The sequence below is a fragment of the Anomaloglossus baeobatrachus genome, chromosome 10 (genome assembly GCF_048569485.1).
Source record: "Anomaloglossus baeobatrachus isolate aAnoBae1 chromosome 10, aAnoBae1.hap1, whole genome shotgun sequence".
Lineage (NCBI taxonomy): Eukaryota > Metazoa > Chordata > Amphibia > Anura > Aromobatidae > Anomaloglossus > Anomaloglossus baeobatrachus.
In genome coordinates, this window is record NC_134362.1 from 44,788,994 (window position 1) to 44,813,558 (window position 24,565).

Consider the following 24,565-nt stretch of genomic DNA (forward strand, 5'->3'; position numbering starts at 1 on the left):
TCCCGCTGAGCATGAGCTTGCGATCAGATGACAGCTGCGAAGAAGAGGGAGGAACTAATCTCCCCATCTCCATTGTCAGCCTGTGGGTATATTGCACTGCACTCAGATGACATCCGAGTGCAGTCCGATGTTTCACTCGCACCCATAGACTTGTATGGGTGCGAGTGATACGGCTCTCGCTGACAATCGCAGCATGCTGCGATTTTTCTTTCATCCAGAATTTGGACAATTAAACAGCTGACCAACTGCTCTCCCTCATTGTCTAACATTGGTCTGAGTGCCTTTCACTTGTCCGATTCATACGCTCATGTGTACACGTACCCTTATACTAAAACTGTTCTTCATTGCCTATAGCAACCAATCAGAACTCCTATTAATGACCTGTAGCAAAATAGAAGCACAGCTGTGATTGGTTGCTATAGGCCACCTGATAAATATCCAGGCAAACTGTCAAAGCAGCCAGTATTACCTCACACATCCATACCATAAGTAAGCATTTGTTTAGTGAATAACTAAAGCGTGGGGTTAAAATGTACCCTCAAAACATGGTCTATGACATTCCCTGAGTCAAATAAGGTGCCTGTGCAAAATTTTGTGATGGTAATTGCGACGGAGATACACACATACACTCAGAAATATACAGTTAGGTCCAGAAATATTTGGACAGTGACACAATTTTCGCGAGTTGGGCTCTGCATGCCACCACATTGGATTTGAAATGAAACCTCTACAACAGAATTCAAGTGCAGATTGTAACGTTTAATTTGAAGGTTTGAACAAAAATATCTGATAGAAATTGTAGGAATTGTCACATTTCTTTACAAACACTCCACATTTTAGGAGGTCAAAAGTAATTGGACAAATAAACCAAACCCAAACAAAATATTTTTATTTTCAATATTTTGTTGCGAATCCTTTGGAGGCAATCACTGCCTTAAGTCTGGAACCCATGGACATCACCAAACGCTGGGTTTCCTCCTTCTTAATGCTTTGCCAGGCCTTTACAGCCGCAGCCTTCTCAGTTTTCTCAGTTCAAAAGTAATTCAGAAATGGCACTTACAGAAACAGTGGAGGTCAGGATAAGGTCTGGAAAACCAAGCAAAATCTCTGTGAGAGCTGCTTGTAGGATTGCTAGAGAGGCAAATCAGAATCTTCACTTCACTGCAAAAGTCCTTCAGGAAGATTTAGCCGACTCTGGAGTTGTGGTACATTGGTCTACTGTTCAGAGACAACTACAGAAAAATGGCCTTCATGGAAGAGTTATCTGAAGAAAACCTCTCCTGCGTCCTAACCATAAAATTTAGCATCAGAAGTATGCAAAATAACATCTAAACAAGACTGATGTATTTTGGAAACAAGTCGTGTTAACTGATGAGGTTAAAATAGAACTCCTTGGCCACAATGATCAAACCAAATGTTTGGGGAAAAAAGGAGACAGAATGTCATGACAAGAATATCTCGCCAACCATTAAGCAGGGAGGTGGATTAATCATGCTTTGGGTTGTGTTCTATCCAATGGCACTGGGAACATTTCACGGGTAGAGAGAAGAATGGATTCAATTAAAGTTTAACAAATTCTTCAAGCAAACATAACACCATCTGTAAAAAAGCTGAAGTTGAAAAGAGGATGACTTCTACAAATGGATAAGGATCCTAAACACAATTCAAAATCCACATTAGCCTATGTCAAAAGGTACAAGCTGAAGGTTTTACAATGGCCCTCACAGTCCCCTGATCTGAACATCATTGAAAATCTGTGGCTAGACCACAAAAAAGCAGTGCATGCAGGAGGACCCAGGAATCTTACAGAACAATAAGACATTTCCAAGGAAGAAAGCATGAAAATTCCTCAAACAAGAATTGAAAGACTCTTGGCTGGCTACAAAAAACATTTACAAGCTTTGATACTTGCCAAAGGGGGTGCTGCAGGGTACTAACCATGCAGGGTACCCAATATTTTGCATTGGCCAACTTTATTTTTTGTTGTGAATTTAAAAATGTAAAAAATATATATATTTTTTTTTTTGTCTAAAATGCAGAGGATATGTGTTATCCTTAACTGTATGGCTTTTACAGATAATTTCATCTTCAACTTGCTTAATTGTTCAGAATATCAGTAAACTTGACCAGGGGTGCTCAAATTTTTGCATGCCACTGTATGTATGTATACAGTTAGGTCCAGAAATATTTGGACAGTGACACAATTTTCGCGAGTTGGGCTCTGCATGCCACCACATTGGATTTGAAATGAAACCTCTACAACAGAATTCAAGTGCAGATTGTAACGTTTAATTTGAAGGTTTGAACAAAAATATCTGATAGAAATTGTAGGAATTGTACACATTTCTTTACAAACACTCCACATTTTAGGAGGTCAAAAGTAATTGGACAAATAAACCAAACCCAAACAAAATATTTTTATTTTCAATATTTTGTTGCGAATCCTTTGGAGGCAATCACTGCCTTAAGTCTGGAACCCATGGACATCACCAAACGCTGGGTTTCCTCCTTCTTAATGCTTTGCCAGGCCTTTACAGCTGCAGCCTTCAGGTCTTGCTTGTTTGTGGGCCTTTCCGTCTTAAGTCTGGATTTGAGCAAGTGAAATGCATGCTCAATTGGGTTAAGATCTGGTGATTGACTTGGCCATTGCAGAATGTTCCACTTTTTCGCACTCATGAACTCCTGGGTAGCTTTGGCTGTATGCTTGGGGTCATTGTCCATCTGTACTATGAAGCGCCGTCCGATCAACTTTGCGGCATTTGGCTGAATCTGGGCTGAAAGTATATCCCGGTACACTTCAGAATTCATCCGGCTACTCTTGTCTGCTGTTATGTCATCAATAAACACAAGTGACCCAGTGCCATTGAAAGCCATGCATGCCCATGCCATCACGTTGCCTGCACCATGTTTTACAGAGGATGTGGTGTGCCTTGGATCATGTGCCGTTCCCTTTCTTCTCCAAACTTTTTTCTTCCCATCATTCTGGTACAGGTTGATCTTTGTCTCATCTGTCCATAGAATACTTTTCCAGAACTGAGCTGGCTTCATGAGGTGTTTTTCAGCAAATGTAACTCTGGCCTGTCTATTTTTGGAATTGATGAATGGTTTGCATCTAGATGTGAACCCTTTGTATTTACTTTCATGGAGTCTTCTCTTTACTGTTGACTTAGAGACAGATACACCTACTTCACTGAGAGTGTTCTGGACTTCAGTTGATGTTGTGAACGGGTTCTTCTTCACCAAAGAAAGTATGCGGCGATCATCCACCACTGTTGTCATCCGTGGACGCCCAGGCCTTTTTGAGTTCCCAAGCTCACCAGTCAATTCCTTTTTTCTCAGAATGTACCCGACTGTTGATTTTTCTACTCCAAGCATGTCTGCTATCTCTCTGATGGATTTTTTCTTTTTTTTTTCAGCCTCAGGATGTTCTGCTTCACCTCAATTGAGAGTTCCTTAGACCGCATGTTGTCTGGTCACAGCAACAGCTTCCAAATGCAAAACCACATACCTGTAATCAACCCCAGACCTTTTAACTACTTCATTGATTACAGGTTAACGAGGGAGACGCCTTCAGAGTTACTTGCAGCCCTTAGAGTCCCTTGTCCAATTACTTTTGACCTCCTAAAATGTGGAGTGTTTGTAAAGAAATGTGTACAATTCCTACAATTTCTATCAGATATCTTTGTTCAAACCTTCAAATTAAACGTTACAATCTGCACTTGAATTCTGTTGTAGAGGTTTCATTTCAAATCAGTGCCATTTCTGAATTACTTTTGAACTGAGAAAATGCAACTTGAAAACGCTTTGCTATAGTCTTCTAGCTCTCTTCTGCTTTGTGGGCCTTCACCATTTTGATTTTCAGAGTGCTAGGCAGCTGCTTTGAAAAACCCATGGCTGTTGTTTTATTTGCACAAGGTTAGAGGAAGCTGGGTTTTTATAAAGCTGTGAAATTTGCATCACGTGCCCTTTCCTAACTATGATAGTGAACAAGCCACAAACCTAACAGGCTAATTAAGGTCTGAAATGATAGTCAAAGTTATCTGAGCCCACAAATCTCCAAGGGTGTTCAAACTTTTGCATTGGCCCATTTTCATTTTTGTAGTTTTTAAAATGTTAAAGATGAAAATATTTTTTTTGTTCTTACCTAAAATATAAAGGAAATGTGTCATCTTTAACTTTATGCCTTTTAGAGATCATTTCATTTTCAACTTGATTAACTGTTCACAATAACAGTAATTTTGACCAGTGGTGCTCAAACTTCTGCATAGCACTGTATACAAAAGCGTCCAGGCTGGTGTCGTACATCTAATATTTGTGGACTGAATGAAACTATATGGTGGTTTTTTAAATCTGCATCATGTCAATTCTGTCAGTGTTTTTTTTGTAACGTGGCGTGAGCGAGATAATCGTCTGCCGCACCCAAGCACGCTGCATGAAAATGGAGGTCATGGCTGGGTGTGTAGGTGTTGCACTCCGGAGGCAATACGCCTTTGCAAACCGCACATTGCCGAAGGTTTTGGCCGGCCAAGACCAGATGGTGCACAGTTCATTAAGGGTGAGAAAAAAATTCATAAAAAAGACATGACATTTACTTTACATAAACTTCATTCCTTGTCCTCTCTGTCTTGCACCAGGACCCATCTCTCTCTGTCACTCGTTCCTTTGGTCAGTGTGCTTACCCAACTCCATCACTCCATGTCACGGTCACCTTCCCTTTCTGAGTTGTTCCCACTTTTCCTTGGTCACACTATCCTATGTAACGGTCTCTTTCTCTCCAGGACACCCACGTCATGTGGCTCTGCTGATGTTCCCACAGAAACCATTTTTCACCCTCAGCACTGGCTCCTCCCCTATATGCTAATCCAAGAATCCCAGATTTCACCATTGTGTTGTGTCAAAAAAAAAACTGCATCAAAAACCGGATCCCTTTTTTGTGCAGTTTTTGATGCATTTTTTTTGGACACAAATAAAAGAAAATGTGTTTATTAATAAAGTTAGGTTAGGGATAAAGGGTAAAAAAGGAGAGATACAGAAAGAGAGAGAGAGGGAAGGAAGAGGGAGGGAGAGAGGGAAGGAAGAGGGGGGGAGAGGGAAGGAAGAGGGGGGGAGAGAGGGAAGGAAGATGGGGGAGAGAGGGAAGGAAGAGGGGGGGAGAGGGAAGGAAGAGGAGGGAGAGAGGGAAGGAAGATGGGGGAGAGAGGGAAGGAAGATGGGGGAGAGAGGGAAGGAAGAGGGGGAGGGAGGGAAGGAAGAGAGGGGGAGAGGGAGGGAAGGAAGAGAGGGGGGAGAGGGGGAAGGAAGAGGAGAAAGAGAGGGAAAGAAGAGGAGGGAGAGAGGGAAGGAAGAGGAGGGAGTGAGGGAAGGAAGAGGGGGGGAGGGAGGGAAGGAAGAGGGGGGAAAGAGGGAAGGAAGAGGGGGGGAAAGAGGGAAGAAAGAGGGGGGAGAGAGGGAAGAAAGAGGGGGAAGAGGGGGGAAGAGGGGGGAAGAGGGGGGGAGAGAGGGAAGGAAGAGGGGAGAGAGGGAAGGAAGGGGGGAGAGAGGGAAGGAAGGGGGAGAGAGGGACGGGAGAGGGGGAGAGAGGGAAGGAAGGGGGAGGGAAGGAAGGAAGAGGGGGGAGAGAGGGAAGGAAGGGGGAAGAGAGGGAAGGAAAAGGGGGGAAGAGAGGGCAGGGAGAGGGAGAAGAGAGGGGAAAAGAAAAGGGGGGGAGAGAGGGACGGGAGAGGGGAGAGAGAGAAGGGGGAGGGAAGGGAGAAGGTAGGGAAGGGATGGGGGGAGGGAAAGAAGAGGAGGGGGAGAGAGGGAAAGAAGAGGGGGGAGAGAGGGAAGAAAGAGGGGGAGAGAGGGAAGGGAGAGGGGGAGAGGGAAAAGAGAAGGGTAGAGTAAAGGGAGATGGGGGGTGGAAGGGAGAGGGGGAGAGGGGGGTGGAAGGGAGAGGGGGAGAGGGAAGGGAGAGGAGGGGGGAAGAAAGGGAGAGGGGGGATAGGGAAGGGAGAGGGGGGATAGGGAAGAGAGAGGGAGGAGAGAGAGGGGAGTGAGGGAAGGGAGAGAGGGGGAGAGAGAGGGGGAGAGATAGGGGGAGAGGGGGGAAGGGAGAGGAGGGAGAGAGGGGGCGAAAGGGAGAGGATTATGGTCGGCGCTGTGCATGACCTCACCAGCGTCATCCTCGTACCTGGCCATAATGTCGCGCCTGTGCATTTAGCTCACTGTCGCGCGCGAGGGCAGCTATGTTTTTTGCTCTGCCCGGGATATGGCAGAGCGAACTACGCCTGCACGAGCGGACATAATTGCACAGGCGCGAGATTTGAAAAAGCAACGAGGATGATGATGGAGGCATCATCACGTCAATCAAGAAAGGAGGACGGCGATCAGCGGCAGGAGGGGGGACAGGAGCAGAAAATGAGCCCGCCCATCTGAGCCCCACAGGTAATTAGCATACCAAACAGTCATGTTTTATGAAGTTATTTTTGGGGTCTGTAAGGGGAGTCAGGGAACAAGGTGCACCTTCATAGAATGAAGACCAGGAGCTGCAGAAGGTGACACTTTTAGTTTAATAATGAAAAATCTGGTGACAGATTCCCTTTAACTCCTTCTCCACCCAGCAATTTCCTGTTTTCATTTTTTCCTCCCCTTTTTCCATCAGCATAGACATATAAGGGCTTATTTATTGAGAGACTAGTTGTACTTTTGAATGAAACTATTAATTTTAGTGTATAGTGTACTGGAAAACAGAAAAAAATTCAAAGGGAGGTGAAATTGCAAAATAAAAGTGCAATTTCACAATAGTTTTTGGGTTTTTTTATTTATCATGTTCACTATATGGTAAATCTGACCTGGCATTGTGATTCTCCAGGTCAGTACAAATTTGTAGATACCAAACATGTTTTTTTATTTAATCGGTGAAAAAATAAAAAATTTGAAAAGCAATTTGAAAAAACGTAATTATGGCTTTTTGAATTTTTTTTGTTACGCTGTTTATTGATCAGAGTAATTTATTATATATTTTGATATATCGAGCATATATGAACTCGGAGGTACCAAATATGTATTTTTTTTTTATTTAATTTTCAATGGGGTAAAAGGGGGGTGATTTGAACTTTTATGGTTTTTTTTTTACTTTTTCATACTTTTTTTTCACTTTTTTTTTTACTAGTTCCCGTAGGGGACATGATGCTGTGATCATCTGATCACCTGTGATGTACAGAGCAGGGAATCAGCATCAGCATCGCTCTGTACAGCAGAAATCATGATCTCCTATGAATGTCGCTCGCAGGCGGCGTTCACAGGAACTACGTCATGACAGGCATGGGGTTGTCGCGGGCGGAGGGGTGGGAACGCCGCTCGCCTGGGAATCGCTGGCGCTCGGGTCTGGTGCTTCTGCTCCTCGGTGGCTCGAGCACGGGGCTGGACCCGGGGCTCGAGCAGCGCCTCCTCGCCCACGAGTGAAAAGGGGAGGTTTGTGGTGGGTATTTGGGGATGTCGGTCGAGACGCCACCCACGGGTTGTGGTGATGATGGGCACCACCGCTGCTGGTGACAGGGAATCCCGGGAGCGATGGCGGAGAGCAGCTAAGGTGTTGACCCCTCCGTGGGTAGGGGCTGTTGGTCCCGGGGCCCCGGTTGGGGAGTAGGGAGGAGATATAGGTGCAGGTCCCAATGCAGGGAGGCAGCGTGGGCGCAGGTGCAACAGTGCGGTGCAGCGCGGTGCCGGATGGCACTATTGTACTCAGACACAGAAGGACAGAGTCTCTGGTAAACCAAACAGCTGGATGGACGGGGCCCACAGCGAGCTGCGGTGTTCTCACTCTCCCCAGACGGGTTGATGGTGGCTGTCGTTTTCCTGCACCTGTGTAAGTGTGCTTGACTCCTATAGCTTCCCACGGGTAGTCCGCTCCCCGTCGTGTACGTGTCGGAAGAGCACGTTTGCCCGCAGGCGCTGGCCCTTGGCGGTGGCGCTTATCCGGACGGGTTGGACTGTTGCCTTCTGACGGGACTTTGTTGGTAATGAACCCCTTAGGTCCAGACCGCAATCAAAGAATTTGACCTTTTCGGCGGCTCCTAGCCTGGTCAGGGTCTGAGTACCCTGCCTTGGTGCTTGGCTTGAATCTGCTCCCCGGTTCGGTACCGGCGGGCCACCGCCCGACCCCGGTCCTACGGTTCCGCTGACCTACACCAACTCCTGCAGACGGCCACCACCATCAGCCGATCTTGCTGAACGTGCCTGGACTCCAACCCAGACACCAACAGTTTTCACTCCTCTCACTTTCACTGTCCACTACAATCTACTGTCTTTTCCCGTCTCCAGGCCTGTGAACTCCTCGGCTGGTGGAGTCAACCGCATGGCTCCGTCCCACCTGGTGTGGACATCAAGTCTGGAGGGTGGCAACAAGGATTTGATTGACTGATGTCACCTACCCAGGAGAGGGGGTGTGTGTGTGGTGTCAGTGTACTGTGACCCCCTGGGGGTCCAGGGCGTCACAGGGTCATCAGCTGACCCTAGCTATCATAACACAATGGTGCCCTGCGATCTTGTGCAGCCCCTGCAGCGGTCGAACCGCTCGGATCTGGGGTCTGCTGTGGCTCGAGGGTCTCTGGACCCGGGGTCTCACGGCCAGTCGAATGTAAATGGGGGGTATTTACAGGGGATAAGAGTTTGTGACGCCACCCGTGGTTCGCGGTAAGGGGAGTACCGCCGCTGCCGATGGGAGTACCCAGGAGAGATGGAGTGGGAACAGCCAGATGACGTTTCCTTCCACGGGTAGGGGAGGCCCCGGGACTCTGGATGGTGGTGTTGGTGGGGAGCGTGGTGCAAATTGGAAGCAGGGGAGTACCATGTACTCACTCAGACAGTGTTGGTGATGATGCGACCGCAAAGCAGACTCTGACAACAAGGTAAACCAAGTCTCTGAGTGCCGCTGCCCTCTTACGGGAGGTCGTCCGGGAATCCGTCCCTTATAGTACTGCCGGGTGGTCCAGAGCCTGCCTCTGTGCACATATTAGAAGTGTTCTTGTGACCCATTGGCATAAAGCTGTCCGAACCCCACTCTCTACTTTTTTGTAGTGGAGCTGTGCTCTCAAGGGATCATGCGTGGGATTTCTGTGGGCTGCTTGGGTTGGAAAGCCCTATCCCCTTCGTTGCGCTAGTGCCCCTGATCTCTGAGCTTCTTGGGGACAGTCCATAAAGTCACTATCCTCCGCAGGTTAATTGCCGGGTTGCCTGAAGCTACTCTCTGACCTAGGGTTCAGTACCCCGCCATGCTTTCGGTCACGGACCGGTTATTAGACTCAAATGCCTCCCGTCCTCCAAGACCGGGTCCAGGCACCCAGCCTCAATACCCTTCGACTCGGTCTCCGACTCCTCCAGCCCAGACCACTGTCTGCGACCCAATCTGTAATTCCCAGGGAGCCACACACTCCCCAGCTCCTCACTACTCAAGGGCTAACTCTGTTCTGTCCTACTTCCCTCCCACCTCCCTGCCTGACCCCTAGGTGGGCGGCCCTATTCCAGCCCAGCAGCCCACTGGTGTGTCTGACAGGGTGTGGTGTGAGGTGTGGTTGGGATTTGGATGTGGATGAAGGCAGTACCATAGGTTGGGAACCCAGAACCATGGGGGGTTGAGTCCTGCACTAAGAGATAAAGAGTGTGCAGTACCCTGTGACGCCCTGACTAATCCAGTGGCGTCACAATCACATCACTGGGCCGCCGATGGTGGCGGGGAATGATGCATTGACATCAGGTCAATTTCTCAATCTGAAGCATAAAGCTATATTCATTTGGAGATGTTTTAGGAGCAGCAGATTTTTTAAGTGGATCCACTCTAAAACCTACCAAACCGCTTGGAAAACTCTTCCTACTTTATTGGAAATCCACTTTGCTGTTTATATCAACTTTTTGGATCATTTTCTTTCATGAAGGGTTTTTTTTTTTTTTTATTTTTAAAGTCTATTGAAAAAAAAACCCCTGGATCTTGTTGGAATCTACTGCAAACTGTGTAAGTGAGAAAATTAAATAAATAAAAAAAAAAAAATATATATATATATATATATATATAACAAAGAAACTAGAAACTGTCTACAAAAAAAATCTCCCCAAACTATTCAGGGAAAAAAATATTTCTCCAAAAACTCTTCCCTAAAAGAGGTTGGCTTCTGATTGGTTTGGGCTATTTTTATATTGCAGCGTTTTTTCTATTGTTTTTTTTTTTTTTGTGCAGCTAAAATCCTCTCTCTTGTCAGTAAAAATGTTCAAAACGCCCATTTTTTACCGTTTTTGCTTCATTTTTTACTTCTTGTTTTTCATTTTGTAGCAATTTTTATTGGGTGTGGATTACATGTGCTTTGTCTACAGTACGTTGAGTAAAGCTAGTTTTATTCCTCAAAAATGTTTTAAAAATGCCTAGAAAAAATGTTGTTGTAGCATATTTTCACTATTTTATTGCTTTCTATTGATAATAAAAATTCAGCAAAAAGCTGAAAGAATGGGAATGCTGCAGATTTAAAAAATCCTGCTGGAGAAAAAAAATGTGTGCATGAGATTTCTGAAATCTTATAGCTTTTGCTAATTGTGTGAACAATCTGATGTATGCGTATGTGTGATCTGATGTGTATGAGTGATTGTTTGTGTGTACGATCTTATGTATGTGTGTCGGCCAGAAGCAGGGGAGGACTGCACAAGATCATACCCGCTAGGAGCACCCGCCGAAGATCGCAAGAGGACCTGGGAGCAACGCAGACGTCCGTGGTCTGGTAAGTATGATTCTCCTGGGAAGGGGAGTCTGCTTTTTGGGAGGATAAGCAACTTGTGTACCGAGTATGATGCAAGTCAATGGGGACTCGAGCATTTTTTTGGAAAGATCTTCCAGAAAAATGCTCAAGTTTCCATTGTATTCAATTATACTCAGTACTTGAGTCAAGCTCGTCCGAGTGGCAAACTGCTCATTACGAGTACCGAGCACCTGAGCATGGTAGTGCCCGCTCATCACTAACTATGATTACTGAGCACCCGAGCATCGTAGTGCTCGCTCATCACTAGTTACGAGTACCGAGCACCCGAGCATGGTAGTGCCCACTCATCGCTAGCTATGATTACTGAGCACTTGAGCATCGTAGTGCTCGCTCATCACTAGTTACGAGTACCGAGCACCCGAGCATGGTAGTGCCCACTCATCACTAGCTATGATTACTGAGCACTTGAGCATCGTAGTGCTCGCTCATCACTAGTTACGAGTACCGAGCACCCGAGCATGGTAGTGCCCACTCATCACTAGCTATGATTACTGAGCACTTGAGCATCGTAGTGCTCGCTCATCACTAGTTACGAGTACCGAGCACCCGCGCATGGTAGTGCCCACTCAACGCTAGTTTTGAGTACCGAGCACCCGAGCATGGTAGTGCTTGCTCATCACTAGTTACCAGTACCGAGCACCCGAGCATGGTAGTGCCCACTCATCACTAGTTTTGAGTACTGAGCACCCGAACATGCACTACTGTTCTTCAAAACTCTTGTTCCAGACCTTAGATTTGCCTTAAAGCACCCCTCCCATACACATTTGATTAATGTCGGTCAAGCTCATTGATACCAATGGGTTCAGCCGACACTCCAAAGTGTGTGCGGTGCTGGTGAAGTGATTATTGAGGAAGATGTTGATCGGACATGTCCGATTTTGGTCTGCCAATCACTTTTTTGTCACCAGAAATAAACCGCCGGCACAGATGTCTGTCAACGACTTTGTCACGAAGGTCACAAGATGAACACGCGCTCAGGTGTAAGAAGGAGATGGCAAAAACAGTTGTGAATGGTCAACCGAAGCATCAATCAGCCGACAACCATCTAATGTGGTTGGGGGAAGGAGAGGAGGTTTTAAGGTGAATTTTATAATATTATATCAGATCATGATTGAGTGTGGTAACCATGGATGGAGATATGGTGTTCGGAGGAGGTGCTCTGTATGACTTCTTTTGGAGGATAGGGAGTCAATCCCTTTCACTTCATGGTGGTCAGGTGAAGTTTCAGTTAAATAAGGATTCACACACTATAGCTCTCTTGAAATTGAGACAGGAAGAGGTTCTGGAATGGATATACCACCCTCACCCTACATCTGTAGGCATGGAGAACTACTTCATCCTATTAGCATTTTGATGAGACAGACCAGTGATTGAAAAAGAGATGGGAAGGAGGTATGTGTGAATGAAAGGAGTCCCCCTGACCACTGACTTCCTTTGTTTTGAAGTGATTTAGCTCCACAGGTAGCCGGTGTAGAGGTCATACTAGGATTGAGGGAAAAGGGTGGAGATTTTCTAGAAGGACAGGCCTATTTAAATGACCAGTTGGGTACATATTTAAATATCTCAGAGGATTGTTTCACCAGGACAAACACTTGGATTCCACACTAGGAGACACACTTGTGGATTGGGGAAGAGTCAAAGTTTTCTAGGGAGGCAGGGCAGGCCGAAATCAGACCATGCTCAACAGAGTCAAACTGGAGATGACGGACCAGATGGATTGGAATCCTATGTACTCTGAGAATGAGGTAAAGCACCTTCAGAAAGAAACTCCCAAAATGGACATCTTCGGTTAAGACGCTCTCACAATGAGTTATTTGAGGCTACAAATTTTCATTACGCAATAAGTAAAGCGGAGTGGGTGAGGTAGTGGTGGTGGTGGTGGGTTTGGATTTTTTTATTTTTTATTTTTTTCTCCTTTTCTCTTTGCTGTGTAAACTGACTTCTTGTGGGGAGTTTTTATATTTGTGCATTTTATTTATTTTTTTTTACATGTCAATATCTTGTGAGCACGCTGAATTTTATATTTCTACTTGACCTCATAGACTTGTATTAGGCTGAGACCGCACTTTGCGTTTCCACCTGCGTTTTAGGTGCTTTTTAGGTCCGTTTTGAGAAGCACCTTTTTTATGCCAAAAGGCATGCGTTTTGATTTCACAGCAAAGTCTATGGAAAATGGGGATTTCTAGATCGCACTTAGCGTTTCTAAACGCTGCGTTTAATTTGCATATTTTGTGGCAAAAACCACGCGTTCAAAGAAGGAGCATGTCAGTTTGTTTTTGCCATTTTGGGTGCATTTTGGTAACATTGAAGTCACCGAGAAATGGCAAAAACCAAGATTCCTTCAAACTCCTGCGTTTTACCTGCTTTTTCAGTGCAAAAAACATGCGTTTTGGACATCAACATAATGATTTGATATGTCCCTTTACACACATAATCCGACAATTAAATTTAAGAAATATGCATTTATTGCTATTTTAGCGATAAAATGTATATTACCGCTATAATTTAATGAAATATATCTATATTAATGGGAAAAATAATGAAAATAGCTATGATTTTTTTTTTTTTTTTTTTTCATTATGTTTGTCTGTTTAAACTTTATTTAGCAGTGTCTTGATGTTGAAAACACATCTGTCAAAACGCAGGTGAAAAAGCATGCAAAAAGCGCTGAAAACGCATCAAAAAAGCGGTAAATACGCATGCGTTTTCAGCGCTAAAATTCTGAAAAAGGCAACTTTGGTCAAATCAATTAAGCCAAAAACGTGCGTTTAGAAATGCAAGTAGGTGAACGCAAAGTGCGGTCTCAGCCTTAGATCCAAGTAAGAAATCAGACGCGTTTCGATAACTATCGATTTAGGGTTCGTGCACACGATCAGTGTTAGCAGCATTTTGGATCCAGAGTATTTTTGCTGCGTTCTGCAGTGGATTGGATTAATAGACCTATCCTGGCCATTGTGCGTCATTTTAACGCTGTCAACTGATCTGCAGAGCAGGTTCCCTATCTACAGCATGTCAATTTATCGTGCGGAGATGCTTGACTCTCCTGTGCTGGAGGATGCAGCGAAAATACGCTGCGTCCAGAATGCCTACTAATCCTGATCGTGTACATGTACCCTAAGGGCTCATGCGCACGTAATTGCTGATTATTCTGCAGAGACTTGACCGCACATGTGCGCTTCAAATCACTGCATAATGGATGCAGTATTTTTGTATAAAAAAGCTGATTTCATGTGCTATGGCTGCTGCCCCCACCATAGACAGAGTGGGAGCTGCATCCAAAGCGCACAAATTTTATGAACGCACGGATTTGGGTCAAAATTTTAGCACCCAAATCGCTGCGTTCATAAAGGCACGTATGCATGTCTCATGCACAATCTTCATAGATTGTGCAGGGGACGCATGCATTTACGCTGCAGTGCTAGACGCAGCGAAAATGCATGCAATTAGGCAACGTGCACATTAGCCCTTAAAGAAGTTTTTTTTTTTTTTTTTTTTTTTTTTTTTTTTTTACGACATGCATACTAATATAATTATATTGCAAGCTTGACGGAAGTGCTAGTGACAACTTAATTTAGCAAACAAATCTGCAATGTCAAAAGCGCATGATCTCTCATCGTAATAGGGCAAAAAACTTGCGGAAATGGTGCACAGGCTACGCTCCCACCATCAATATTTTATTGATGCAGCAGAATTTCTGGGGTGTGTTTTTTTTTGTTTTTTTTTTTTTGTTTTTTTTTTTTTTATCTCTTGGCCACTGTAAATTTTTATTATATATATATATATATATATATATATATATATATATATATATATATATATATATATATATATATATATATATATTTTTTACAGTGGCCAAGAGATCTATTAATCCCATCTACTTTGCTTGTTCTGTAAAGCACTGCATTATTGGCACAGCGAAAATACACAGCATAAAAAAACCCACAATAAAAACTCATTGTAAGCACAGACCCTTAGGCTATGTTCACACAGGGCTTTTTTTGGTAAGTTTTTGCTGCATTTTTTTAGCTGCAGATTTGCCTTGGTTTTATGCAAATCCATGCTAATAAACAGCTGCTTTTTACAGTCCCAGCAAAGTCTGAGATTTCGGAAATCTGATGCACGCACACACAAACGCATCAGTTGTTTTTTTTTTTTTCCTGACTGTTTTGACAAATACCTGCTTTTTTTTTTTTTTTTTTGGTCAGGTTTTTAAAGAATGAGCATGTCAATTCTTTACTGCATATTTGCTTTTTTTTTTTTTTTTTTTTCAACCCATTTTGCAGCAAATCTGCAGCAAAAATGCACCATAAATGCAGATGACTCAAAGGAGGTTTCCTGCCACAAGATCAGGTTTTGGTCAGTAAAAAAAAAAAAAAAAAACTTACCAAAAAAGCCCAGTGTGAACATAGCCTAATACTTTTTCCTCTGTTCCCCTCCTGGTTTTGGTTACAAATACTGAACATGTGGCCTTGCAGATACTGAGGTAAAAAACCTTACCAAATGCTTAGCGTGTGCACGAGGCATTAATGCTGAGGTAAAAAACCTTACCAAATGCTTAGCGTGTGCACGAGGCATTAATGCTGAGGTAAAAAACCATACCAAATGCTTAGCGTGTGCATGAGGTTTTACTGATACTGAGGTAAAACATCAAATACTCAACGTGTGCATGTGGTATGATCTTCGCAGTTGCAGTCAGTTTTCTGTGGTAGTATGTGCGCACGTTGCTTTTTACCTGCTTTTTTGCTGCTTTTTCTTCTGCGCTGTTTAATGCCAAAATGGATGTGTTCTTCTATTCAAGCAAAGTCTATGGGAATTTGGGTTTCTTGTTCACACTATGTTGTTCAAAATGCTGCCTTTTTGAGGCAGAACTTTGGTCAAAAACTCAGCTTTTCAAAGAAGCAACATGTCAATTGTTTTTGCCATTTGGGTTTTGCACTGCAAAGCTGAGTTTTTGACCAAAGTTCTGCCTCAAAAAGGCAGCATTTTGAACAACATAGTGTGAACAAGAAACCCAAATTCCCATAGACTTTGCTTGAATAGAAGAACACATCCATTTTGGCATTAAACAGCGCAGAAGAAAAAGCAGCAAAAAAGCAGGTAAAAAGCAACGTGCGCACATACCCTAATGGTCTGCTTTATGTGTCTTTGAAGAGCAGGATTATTAAAAAGGGTTACAGGTTATGTGCACACATTGAGTATTTAATGGCCGCATTTGCCACTGCCACCATTGTTACACAGGACTTTTCCGGGCATCAAACCAAGGTTTTTGCCCCCCATGTTTTTGGTGCACTTTTTGCAGAATATCAAAATTAATTTCTGAATTTAAATGTAATTACCTTGCCTGTACTCTACATTGAGAACTGGGGTTCCCCTTTTAATATGCCATACTATTACCCCATCAGCACCTACCTTCAGTGGTTGAGCCAGGTTTATCATTAATGTTCAAAATCTAAATGTCTTGGGTATTGGAGTGTGTTCACACTACTGTTTTTTGTTTGTTTGTTTTTTTTCTGCAACTTTGCTTGCATAAAAGGCTTAAGAAACCAAAACCTCATGTGAGCATATGCATTTTGTTTTTACAATGACTTGCTGTACACATGTTCAAACATTGTGTGTGTGTGTGTGTGTGTGTGTGTGTGTGTGTGTGTGTGTGTGTGTGTGTGTGTGTGTGTGTGTACCATTTCGGAAGATGGCCCCTTTGCAAGAGCAATATTGCAGTCCAATATCTCCTCATAATACACAATTCCACCAGACTTGGAGTTGGATGATGGCCCCTGGGTTGCCCTAATGGTATACCCGCCCCTGCAGCAAACGAACACCAATACTGATGGTCATTTAACAGCGTAGATTGAAAAATAAGGAGCGCTGATAGTGTAACAAACTTTGTTGATGCACTGGTCCTGAAGAAGAGGTGTATCCTCGAAACGCGTAGACCGATGGAATAAAAGAATACGTTTATAACATCAACATGCTACATCTTCATTTTGGCTGATGCGCGGCATTAACCCCCTCTTCACTCTGATTTGTATGAACAGCGTAGATTGGTTTGACTCAGTGGGTCATTAGTGTTATTATGGAATTTAAAATGCAGCAAGAGACTGTGTCTAAGCTGCCTGTGGGCTAAATTCTAATTTATATAAATGGATGTAGTTTGCCCCATTTGCAGTTGAGACGTCTTTTGCAGGGTTGAGCCCCCCCCCCCCCCCTCAATCAGCTTCATACCAGCTAGATGGTAATCGTTTAATGTCCACAATTAACTTGCTCGTACTATGCACATACAATATCATTGCCCTCGACAGCACATGTCAATGTGCTGCTCAGAACAACTTATAAGAAGGAATTAACGGCAAGGCCACAGATAAGTAAGGAATTTTAAACATTCCGGGGGTGGCATCCTGATGCCGGTAAATGTGGTTGTCTACTTTTTGTTAAAGTTGGCTCAACGGTGTGTGGTTTTTTTTTGTTTTTTTTTTTTTCTTTGTTTTTTTTTTTTTCTTTCAAGGTTTGCCAGCCAATCTAGATGTCCTGATGGTCGCGAACAAGCCTCTTAGGAACCCTTGTTCCATCTAATAGTGGTCCATCTAAGTTCACCGCTCTGCGATGTCTTGACTGGATCTTATGGCAAATTGACTCTATTACTATAATATATTTAGGCAACTGTTGTAAATCCAAGTTCTTAATTTTCCATGGAAGTTGACCATGAATATTCCTGTTAGGACATGTATTAGTTTTATTCCTCAGTCTTGATGGTTTTTTTTACTCCTGAGAAGATGGTGGCAATGTTATTCGATGCCTACGAATCCCAAGCTGTGATATTTCTAATTTCCTTACTGGTCTGGATAACCATTAGCTGTAGGAAATGGTTGGGACATGGAATACACAAGACTTTGCCATCCATGTCTAGGTTTTTGAGGGTAAAGGACAGTAATTTAGCACGTAATTAAAGCTCCATTGTTATTCCAATACTTTGTCTTAGAAACTGCAAGTTCATTTGATATGCCATTGCCAGAGAGAAGGAAATAGGGGGGAACTGAAGGGTCTAATCCTTTTATGTATATTAGGTAGCTGGCAGGAAAGATGAAGCCCACCTTACCAGGGAATTTGTGACTTTGTAGACACCTCAACCAAGCCATTATATATTAGGGTCGTTGATCTTGTATTGTATGATACATTATATGAATCAAACCGGTTTAGACCACTGTTTCCCACTTATCAATCCTTGTTTTTCTAATTAGAAGACCACGTAAGATTATATTATTGAAGCAGAACTTTTTCACTTTATATGCTATTGCTTTTTCATTTAAGGTATACTCCGGATTACACAACATGACTACTGGCCTCCAATCTACATCCTTTATGTCAAGTGATGCCTCCACAGTAACGCCAAACATGACTTACATGAACAATACCATGGCGGCACCCGTCAACAGCATCCAAAGCAACCTTACCCCTCTTGGTTCATTGCCACATAATATGGGAGGTGCAATGGCATCTCCACCATCAACGTCTTCCTCTGCTTATCCACTTGGATACTGCCAAGGAGAGGCAGATTTTCCGAGAGATCCTCGAACCTATCGAAGGAATTACACTCATGCCAAACCCCCGTACTCTTATATATCGCTCATCACAATGGCCATTCAGCAGTCCCCAAACAAGATGATGACGCTGAATGAGATTTACCAATGGATCATCGACCTCTTCCCCTATTACAGGCAGAACCAACAGCGTTGGCAGAACTCAATCCGTCACTCGTTGTCATTCAATGACTGCTTCGTTAAGGTTCCACGTTCTCCGGAGAAACCTGGAAAAGGTTCTTACTGGACCCTCCACCCAGAATCTGGAAATATGTTTGAAAATGGATGCTACTTGAGACGGCAGAAGAGGTTCAAATGTGACAGGTCCAGAGCTGGGTCTTCCGACCAAGATAAAAATGCTAGCAGGGCTGCGGATGAAGGTGCCCAAGGGTTGAACGAGCCTTCTACTTCTTACGATGAGAATTCTTCATCTGAGTCTCCAAAAACTGCCTCAAACAGTGGTGATAGAGAGTCATTGCTGGCAAACCTTCCACAAGCCAGTGGAGCTTCTCCAGCATGTCTAAGCTCTGACTCTGAGCAAGGTGGGTCAAGTTCACAGCTCCTATATCCTCTAAGTTTGCCTAATGACGGTTACCTCGGAATGGTAGACGATCCTCATCTAAAACATGACCCTTTTCCTGGTAGACATCCATTTTCTATAACCCAGCTGATGTCTTCTGAACAGGCTCAGACCTACTCCGGTAAAATGGATGTTTGTACGACTCCTAATAACCTCGTCCATTATCCCAATTATACCACTGACTATCATAATGTTGCTACAAAAAATGGAATGGACATGCCAACAGCCTCCAATGACAGCTATTATCCAAACATGTATTCCAGGCCAATGCTCAGCTCTCTGTGATGTCAGCTGCAGTTATACTGGCTTTTTCTAAGGGAGGGGGGTTATAAACTACTTTAAAGGGAATGTACTGTGATTTTAATATTAAATATATATAAACAACTATTACACAAAATAAAATGTGCTGGGTTTTTTAACTTGTTAATGTTCAGGAGATGTTGGGATGCAATGAGCAGAGATGACTAGCGAAGAGCTGAGACCTGTACTACTGTTAGGCTACCATGCTGTTCTCACTGCCATGGACCTATTCTGATAGGTGAGACCAGGACTGTACTGTATACAGTGGGCAATTCTTCCAGTGGTGAGACGTGGGATTAGTAGTACAACACCAGGCTGTCACCACAGTATTCAGATTACGGCAGTGTAACAATGGCACTGCTGTCCTCTGAGCACTGACACCGCTCTGCTATGTCAGTGTAATGCCTCATTCAGATTTCCCTGCGTTAGACATCTAAAGGGGGCTTTACACTGACATAGCAGAGCTGCATATCTAATCCCAGTATGTGATACAACCCGCAGGGACTTTTATCTAATCCTAGCATGTCATATACTCTTTGATACTTTTTAGTATCGCTTTGCAGTCACCAACAAAGGGGGGGGGGGAGGAACCTCACGCACGTGAGTAATTCCACTTAATTTTACTGTAGTCCTAATGAAAGCTAGCGGTATGCTAGGATTTCATGGCAAATTTCAGCAGCTGCTGCCACTAATGTTTGATGTTTTCATAAAAAAACAAAGAAAAAAAACAAACCCACAAACACTTTTAAAATGAGCTTTAGTATTTTATATAATTTTTATAGTTAATATTTAAATAATTTTAAAAAATTTTGGGCACATTTCCCTCCTAGTCTGAGCATACTGTATTGATGTCTTATCTGCTGGATGGGCATCGATGGCAGATGGGTCTTGACACCTGGCACCATTATCGATCAGCTAGTTTTAGTGCCGGTTGGATGTAACGCTTTAAACAGAGCTGGTGAGCGTAGCGCCATTCAAAGTGTAGTGCCCGCTGCCGACTACTGCTGCACAGCTTGTATGCAATAGAAAAGGAACTGTGCATCAGTAGTCGGCAGCGGATGCTATAATTTTTAATGGAGCCGCACTTAGGAGCTCTATGGAAAGTGTTTTACATCTGGCGGGAGTAAAAGAAACCAGCAGATCAGTGGGAGGGTTGGTTGTTGGATCCTCACCCCCACTAGATGGGTCCTTGATACAATGTGCCTATTTAACCCTTTAATTTGCCATAGATTTCTGCAAGACCTGTTTACATAATTTCTACTCTTACAATCTCATGAGACTATGGGAATAACATTATAGCATTTTTTTATTTTTTTTTTTTCCCTTTACTATGCTGATAATGCTGTTTGCTATGTTTAACGGTTTAAGCATTTGCTCCAGAGACCAGACAATGTTGACACAGACATTTGAGTCAGCGGTTTTATAAAAAGAAAAAGCAAAAAAAAACCCAAAACTTTCTACATACCTGATAGCGATCTGTGAAATCACCATTTCTAACCATGAGATGCAACATTTTTATATATGGAAACTTTGACAAATTCTCTCCTTGGCTTCAGAAATAGAATGGAAGGTTTTTCCCAAATATTAACAATCATTAAAAAAAAAAAAATTATTTTATCCCTAAAAAAATATGAACTGTCCATATAACAATGACGTTTCACTGAAGGTTTATGCTGGATTCTAGATTTCCTTGATCTTTTATAATGACATTTATTTTTATTTGATCTTTTTTATGTCTATAAAATGTTTTGGAATTTTGTTTATTTTAATATTTAATTTTTTGGGAAACACTTGTTTTTATATTGAACTCTGCTGTCATTTAACTTGTATCCTGTTCTCCCTATTAATGTTTGTTCTGTTTTTGACTATTTAATTTGCATTATTAAAACTGCTGTGAATGTTCTGTAAATAGTCATTTATTAGAAGATGTCTTAAGAGTTAAGACATCTTTAGCAGGTAAAAAAAAAACTGCATCTATTTCTTCAAATTTTTTATTTTTTATTTTTTTTTTTTTTTCATTTTTTCTTATTGCTTTATAGACTTTTTAATGGATAGAGTTCTGACACAAGTGCAGCCTTATTTTGAGTGATTTCAGAGAATCCCTAATCTTCTGATAGGTTTGGGTCACTGAGACCTACTTATCGGGTCATAGTTACAATTCCAGAGTGGCAAAATGAGCAGCCACAAATAAAGTCCCCCATAAACAGATTAAAACCCGCCAATGTTGGTAGGCAGAACCGACCGACCGTCCTGTGTGTGGGCGAGATAAGGATTCAACATTTCCAAAATTTATTTATATATGTATATATATTTTATTTTTGGCCGCTAAAGGTTTTGATCTTTAAAGAGAACCTGTCAGGTGCAATATGCACCCTGAACCACGAGCAGTTCTGGGTGCATATTGCTAATCCCTGCCTAACCGTCCCTGTATCTAGTAGCATAGATAAAGAGATCTTTAGAAAAAGTATTTGTAAATATCCTTTATGATATGCTAATAAGACCAAGGACTAGTGCCAAGGGTGTTACTTCCTGCACTCATTCCGCTCTCTTAGCAGACCCACAGGGGTATGCTAAAATGCCATTCATTGCCCAGCATCAGCATACCTGTCACTGCTTCAGAACGCCGGGTTTAGGGTCCCTGCACGTGATCAGAAGTCTTGGTGTGGCGCCCTGGACAAGCCAGGTCATCACAGGAACAACACCAACACACCCCACACCCCGGTTAGGCACACCGAAGCCAAACACAAAATCCTTGTTGCCTCCCTCCAGGGGCTGATGTCCACACCAGGGGGTGGGCCAGGCGGTTGGTCCCGCCCACCGAGGAGTTCACAGTCCTGGAGGCGGGAAAAGGAGTCAGTCTAGTTTTGGAGGTTGAGAAGTGAGGTGGTAGTAGAGGAGACTGACCGTGTCCGGGTGTGTGGCCCGGGCACAAAAACAGCAAGGTTGGCAGACGGTGGTGACTGTCTGCAGGAAAGGCTAATCAGAGTGAGCCGTAAGGACCGTGGACGGGCGGTGGCCCGGCGGTACCGGACCGGTGAACAAAGAGAAGCCAGCACCATCCGGCAGGGCTTACGGACCCCGACAAGGCTAGTAGTCGCCGTTGAAATTGTCAAATCCGTTAGCGAAGGGAACCTCCGGGGATTCCCAGCATCCAAGTCCCGATAGAAGGCGACAGCTCAAACCGTGAAGGGAAGCACAGTCACCGCCAAGGCTACAGTTCCCAGGGCCAGAGCCTGCGGGCAAAAGGGGCTCCTTCAGCACCCATCCAAGCTGGGAAGCGGGTTACCGGTGGGAACCCATTGGAACCGCACACACTACACACTACACAGGTGCAGGGAAAGGCAGTCACCATCAACCTGCTGGGAGGAAAAACACCGCAGCCGTCTGTGGGACCCGTACATCCAGCCGTTTGTTTCACCGGAGACTGTGTATGCGTTACTGGCTGAGTGAGTACCACCATGCCGTGCGGCACAGCGCTGCCCCCGCGACCCTGCACCTCACCAGGCCCCATAACCCGCCTGCCAATCATCCCTACCCCATCACCGGGCCCCGGGACAACCAACCCCCCTACCCATGGAGGGGAGAACCAACATCTGAGCTGCTCCCTGTCACCGCTCCCGGGATCCCCGTCCAGAGCAGCGGTGGTGTCACCAACTTCACCACAACTGTGGGTGGTGTCACGGACAATATCCCCAAACCACAAACATTCCCCCTTTCACTCACGGGCGAGGAACGCCGCTCGAGTCCCCGGGATCCGGCCTAAAGCTCGAGCCACCACCGAGCAGCAGCAGCCGGACCCGAGCAGTGGGAGAGCGCAGCGTCCCGTCCTCCGCCCGCGACACTGGCACTTCCAGTCATGCGCACTATGAAGCCAGGTGTATGTGCCCCGGCTTCAGAGAGGTCTAGTGCGCAATACCATAAGGGTGGGGCATTCTGATCATGCGCTTGACCCTCAAAGGGGCTTTACACGCAACAACATCGCTAACAAGATGTCGTTGGGGTCATGGAATTCGTGACGCACATCCAGCCTCGTTAGCGACGTCGTTGCGTGTGAAACATACGAACGACCGCTAACTATCAAAATTACTCACCTGATCGTTGACACGTCGTTCTAATCCCAAATATCGTTGCTGTTGCTGGCCGCAGGTTGTTCATCGTTCCTGAGGCAGCACATATCGCTACGTGTGACACCGCAGGAACAAGGCACACCATACCTGCATCCTCCGACAACGAGGTGGGTGTGTCTTTCTTTCGGCTGCTCTCCGCTTCTATTGGACAGCTGCCATGTGACACCGCACGAACTGGCCCCTTAGAAAGGAAGCGGTTCGCCGGCCATAGCGACGTTGCTACGCAGGTAAGTATGTGTGGTGGGTGTTAGTGATGTTGTGTGCCACGGGCAGCGATTTGCCCGTGACGCACAAACGACGGGGGTGGGTGCGATTGGCAGTGATTTTGCTGCATGTAAAGTGGCCTTAAGTCTGACGTTCTGAAGCAGTGACAACGGATACAGGTACGCACGTCACCGCTGATTACCATGGGCATTGAATAGCATGTTAGTACGCCCTTCTGGGCATGCAATGAGAGCGAAATGAGCGCAGGAACGAACGCCCTTGCAGCTAGTCCCTGCGTTCATTAGCATATGATAAAGGATCTCTTTATCTATGTTACTAGATACGGGGACAGTTAGGGTCCCATCACACATAGCGACATTCCAGAAATCCCACCAGTGATCTGACCTGGCAGGGATCGCTGGAGTGTTGCTACATGGTCGCTGGTGAGCTGTCAATCATGCAGATCTCCACAGCGATCAGAGACCAGCCACCAGCGACCCCTGTAACAATGCTGTGCTTGGTAGCCAGGGTACACATCGGGTAACTATGCAAAGCGCTTTGCATAGTTACCTGATGTGTACCCTGGCTATGTGTGCAGGGAGACTGAGTCTGGCAGCCTGTAAGTGGTGGTACGCTGCTTGGTAACCATGGTACACATCGGGTAACTATGCAAAGCACTTTAGTTACCCGATGTGTACCATGGTTACCAGCGTACCACCGCTTACAGGCTCCCAGACGCCGGCTCCCTGCACATTCAAATTGTTGGTCTCTCGCCGTCAAACACACCAATGCGTGCTGCACAGCGGGAGCCTAACAAGCAAAAAATCGTCCTGATCGTTTTGTAACGATCAGCGACCTCGCAGCAGGGGCCCGCTCCGTGATGCCTGTCACACACAGCAATATCGCTTGCACGTCACAAAACCTCTGACTCCGCACCGATCTCGCTGTGTGTGATAGGGGCTTTAGTCCGGGATTAGCAATATGTACCCAGAACCG

General features: G+C 44.5%; 1 protein-coding gene across 1 annotated transcript; it reads left to right on the top strand.

Moving 5' to 3' along the window:
• The first annotated feature begins 431 nt into the window (after window positions 1–431).
• Window positions 432–19,313, top strand: LOC142254538 (forkhead box protein A4-A-like). The gene is made up of 2 exons (XM_075325639.1): window positions 432–489; window positions 18,090–19,313. The coding sequence occupies exon 2, from the start codon at window positions 18,111–18,113 to the stop codon at window positions 19,221–19,223; it is 1,113 nt and encodes a 370-aa protein (XP_075181754.1). The 5' UTR covers window positions 432–489; window positions 18,090–18,110; the 3' UTR covers window positions 19,224–19,313.
• The last annotated feature ends 5,252 nt before the right edge of the window (window positions 19,314–24,565 follow it).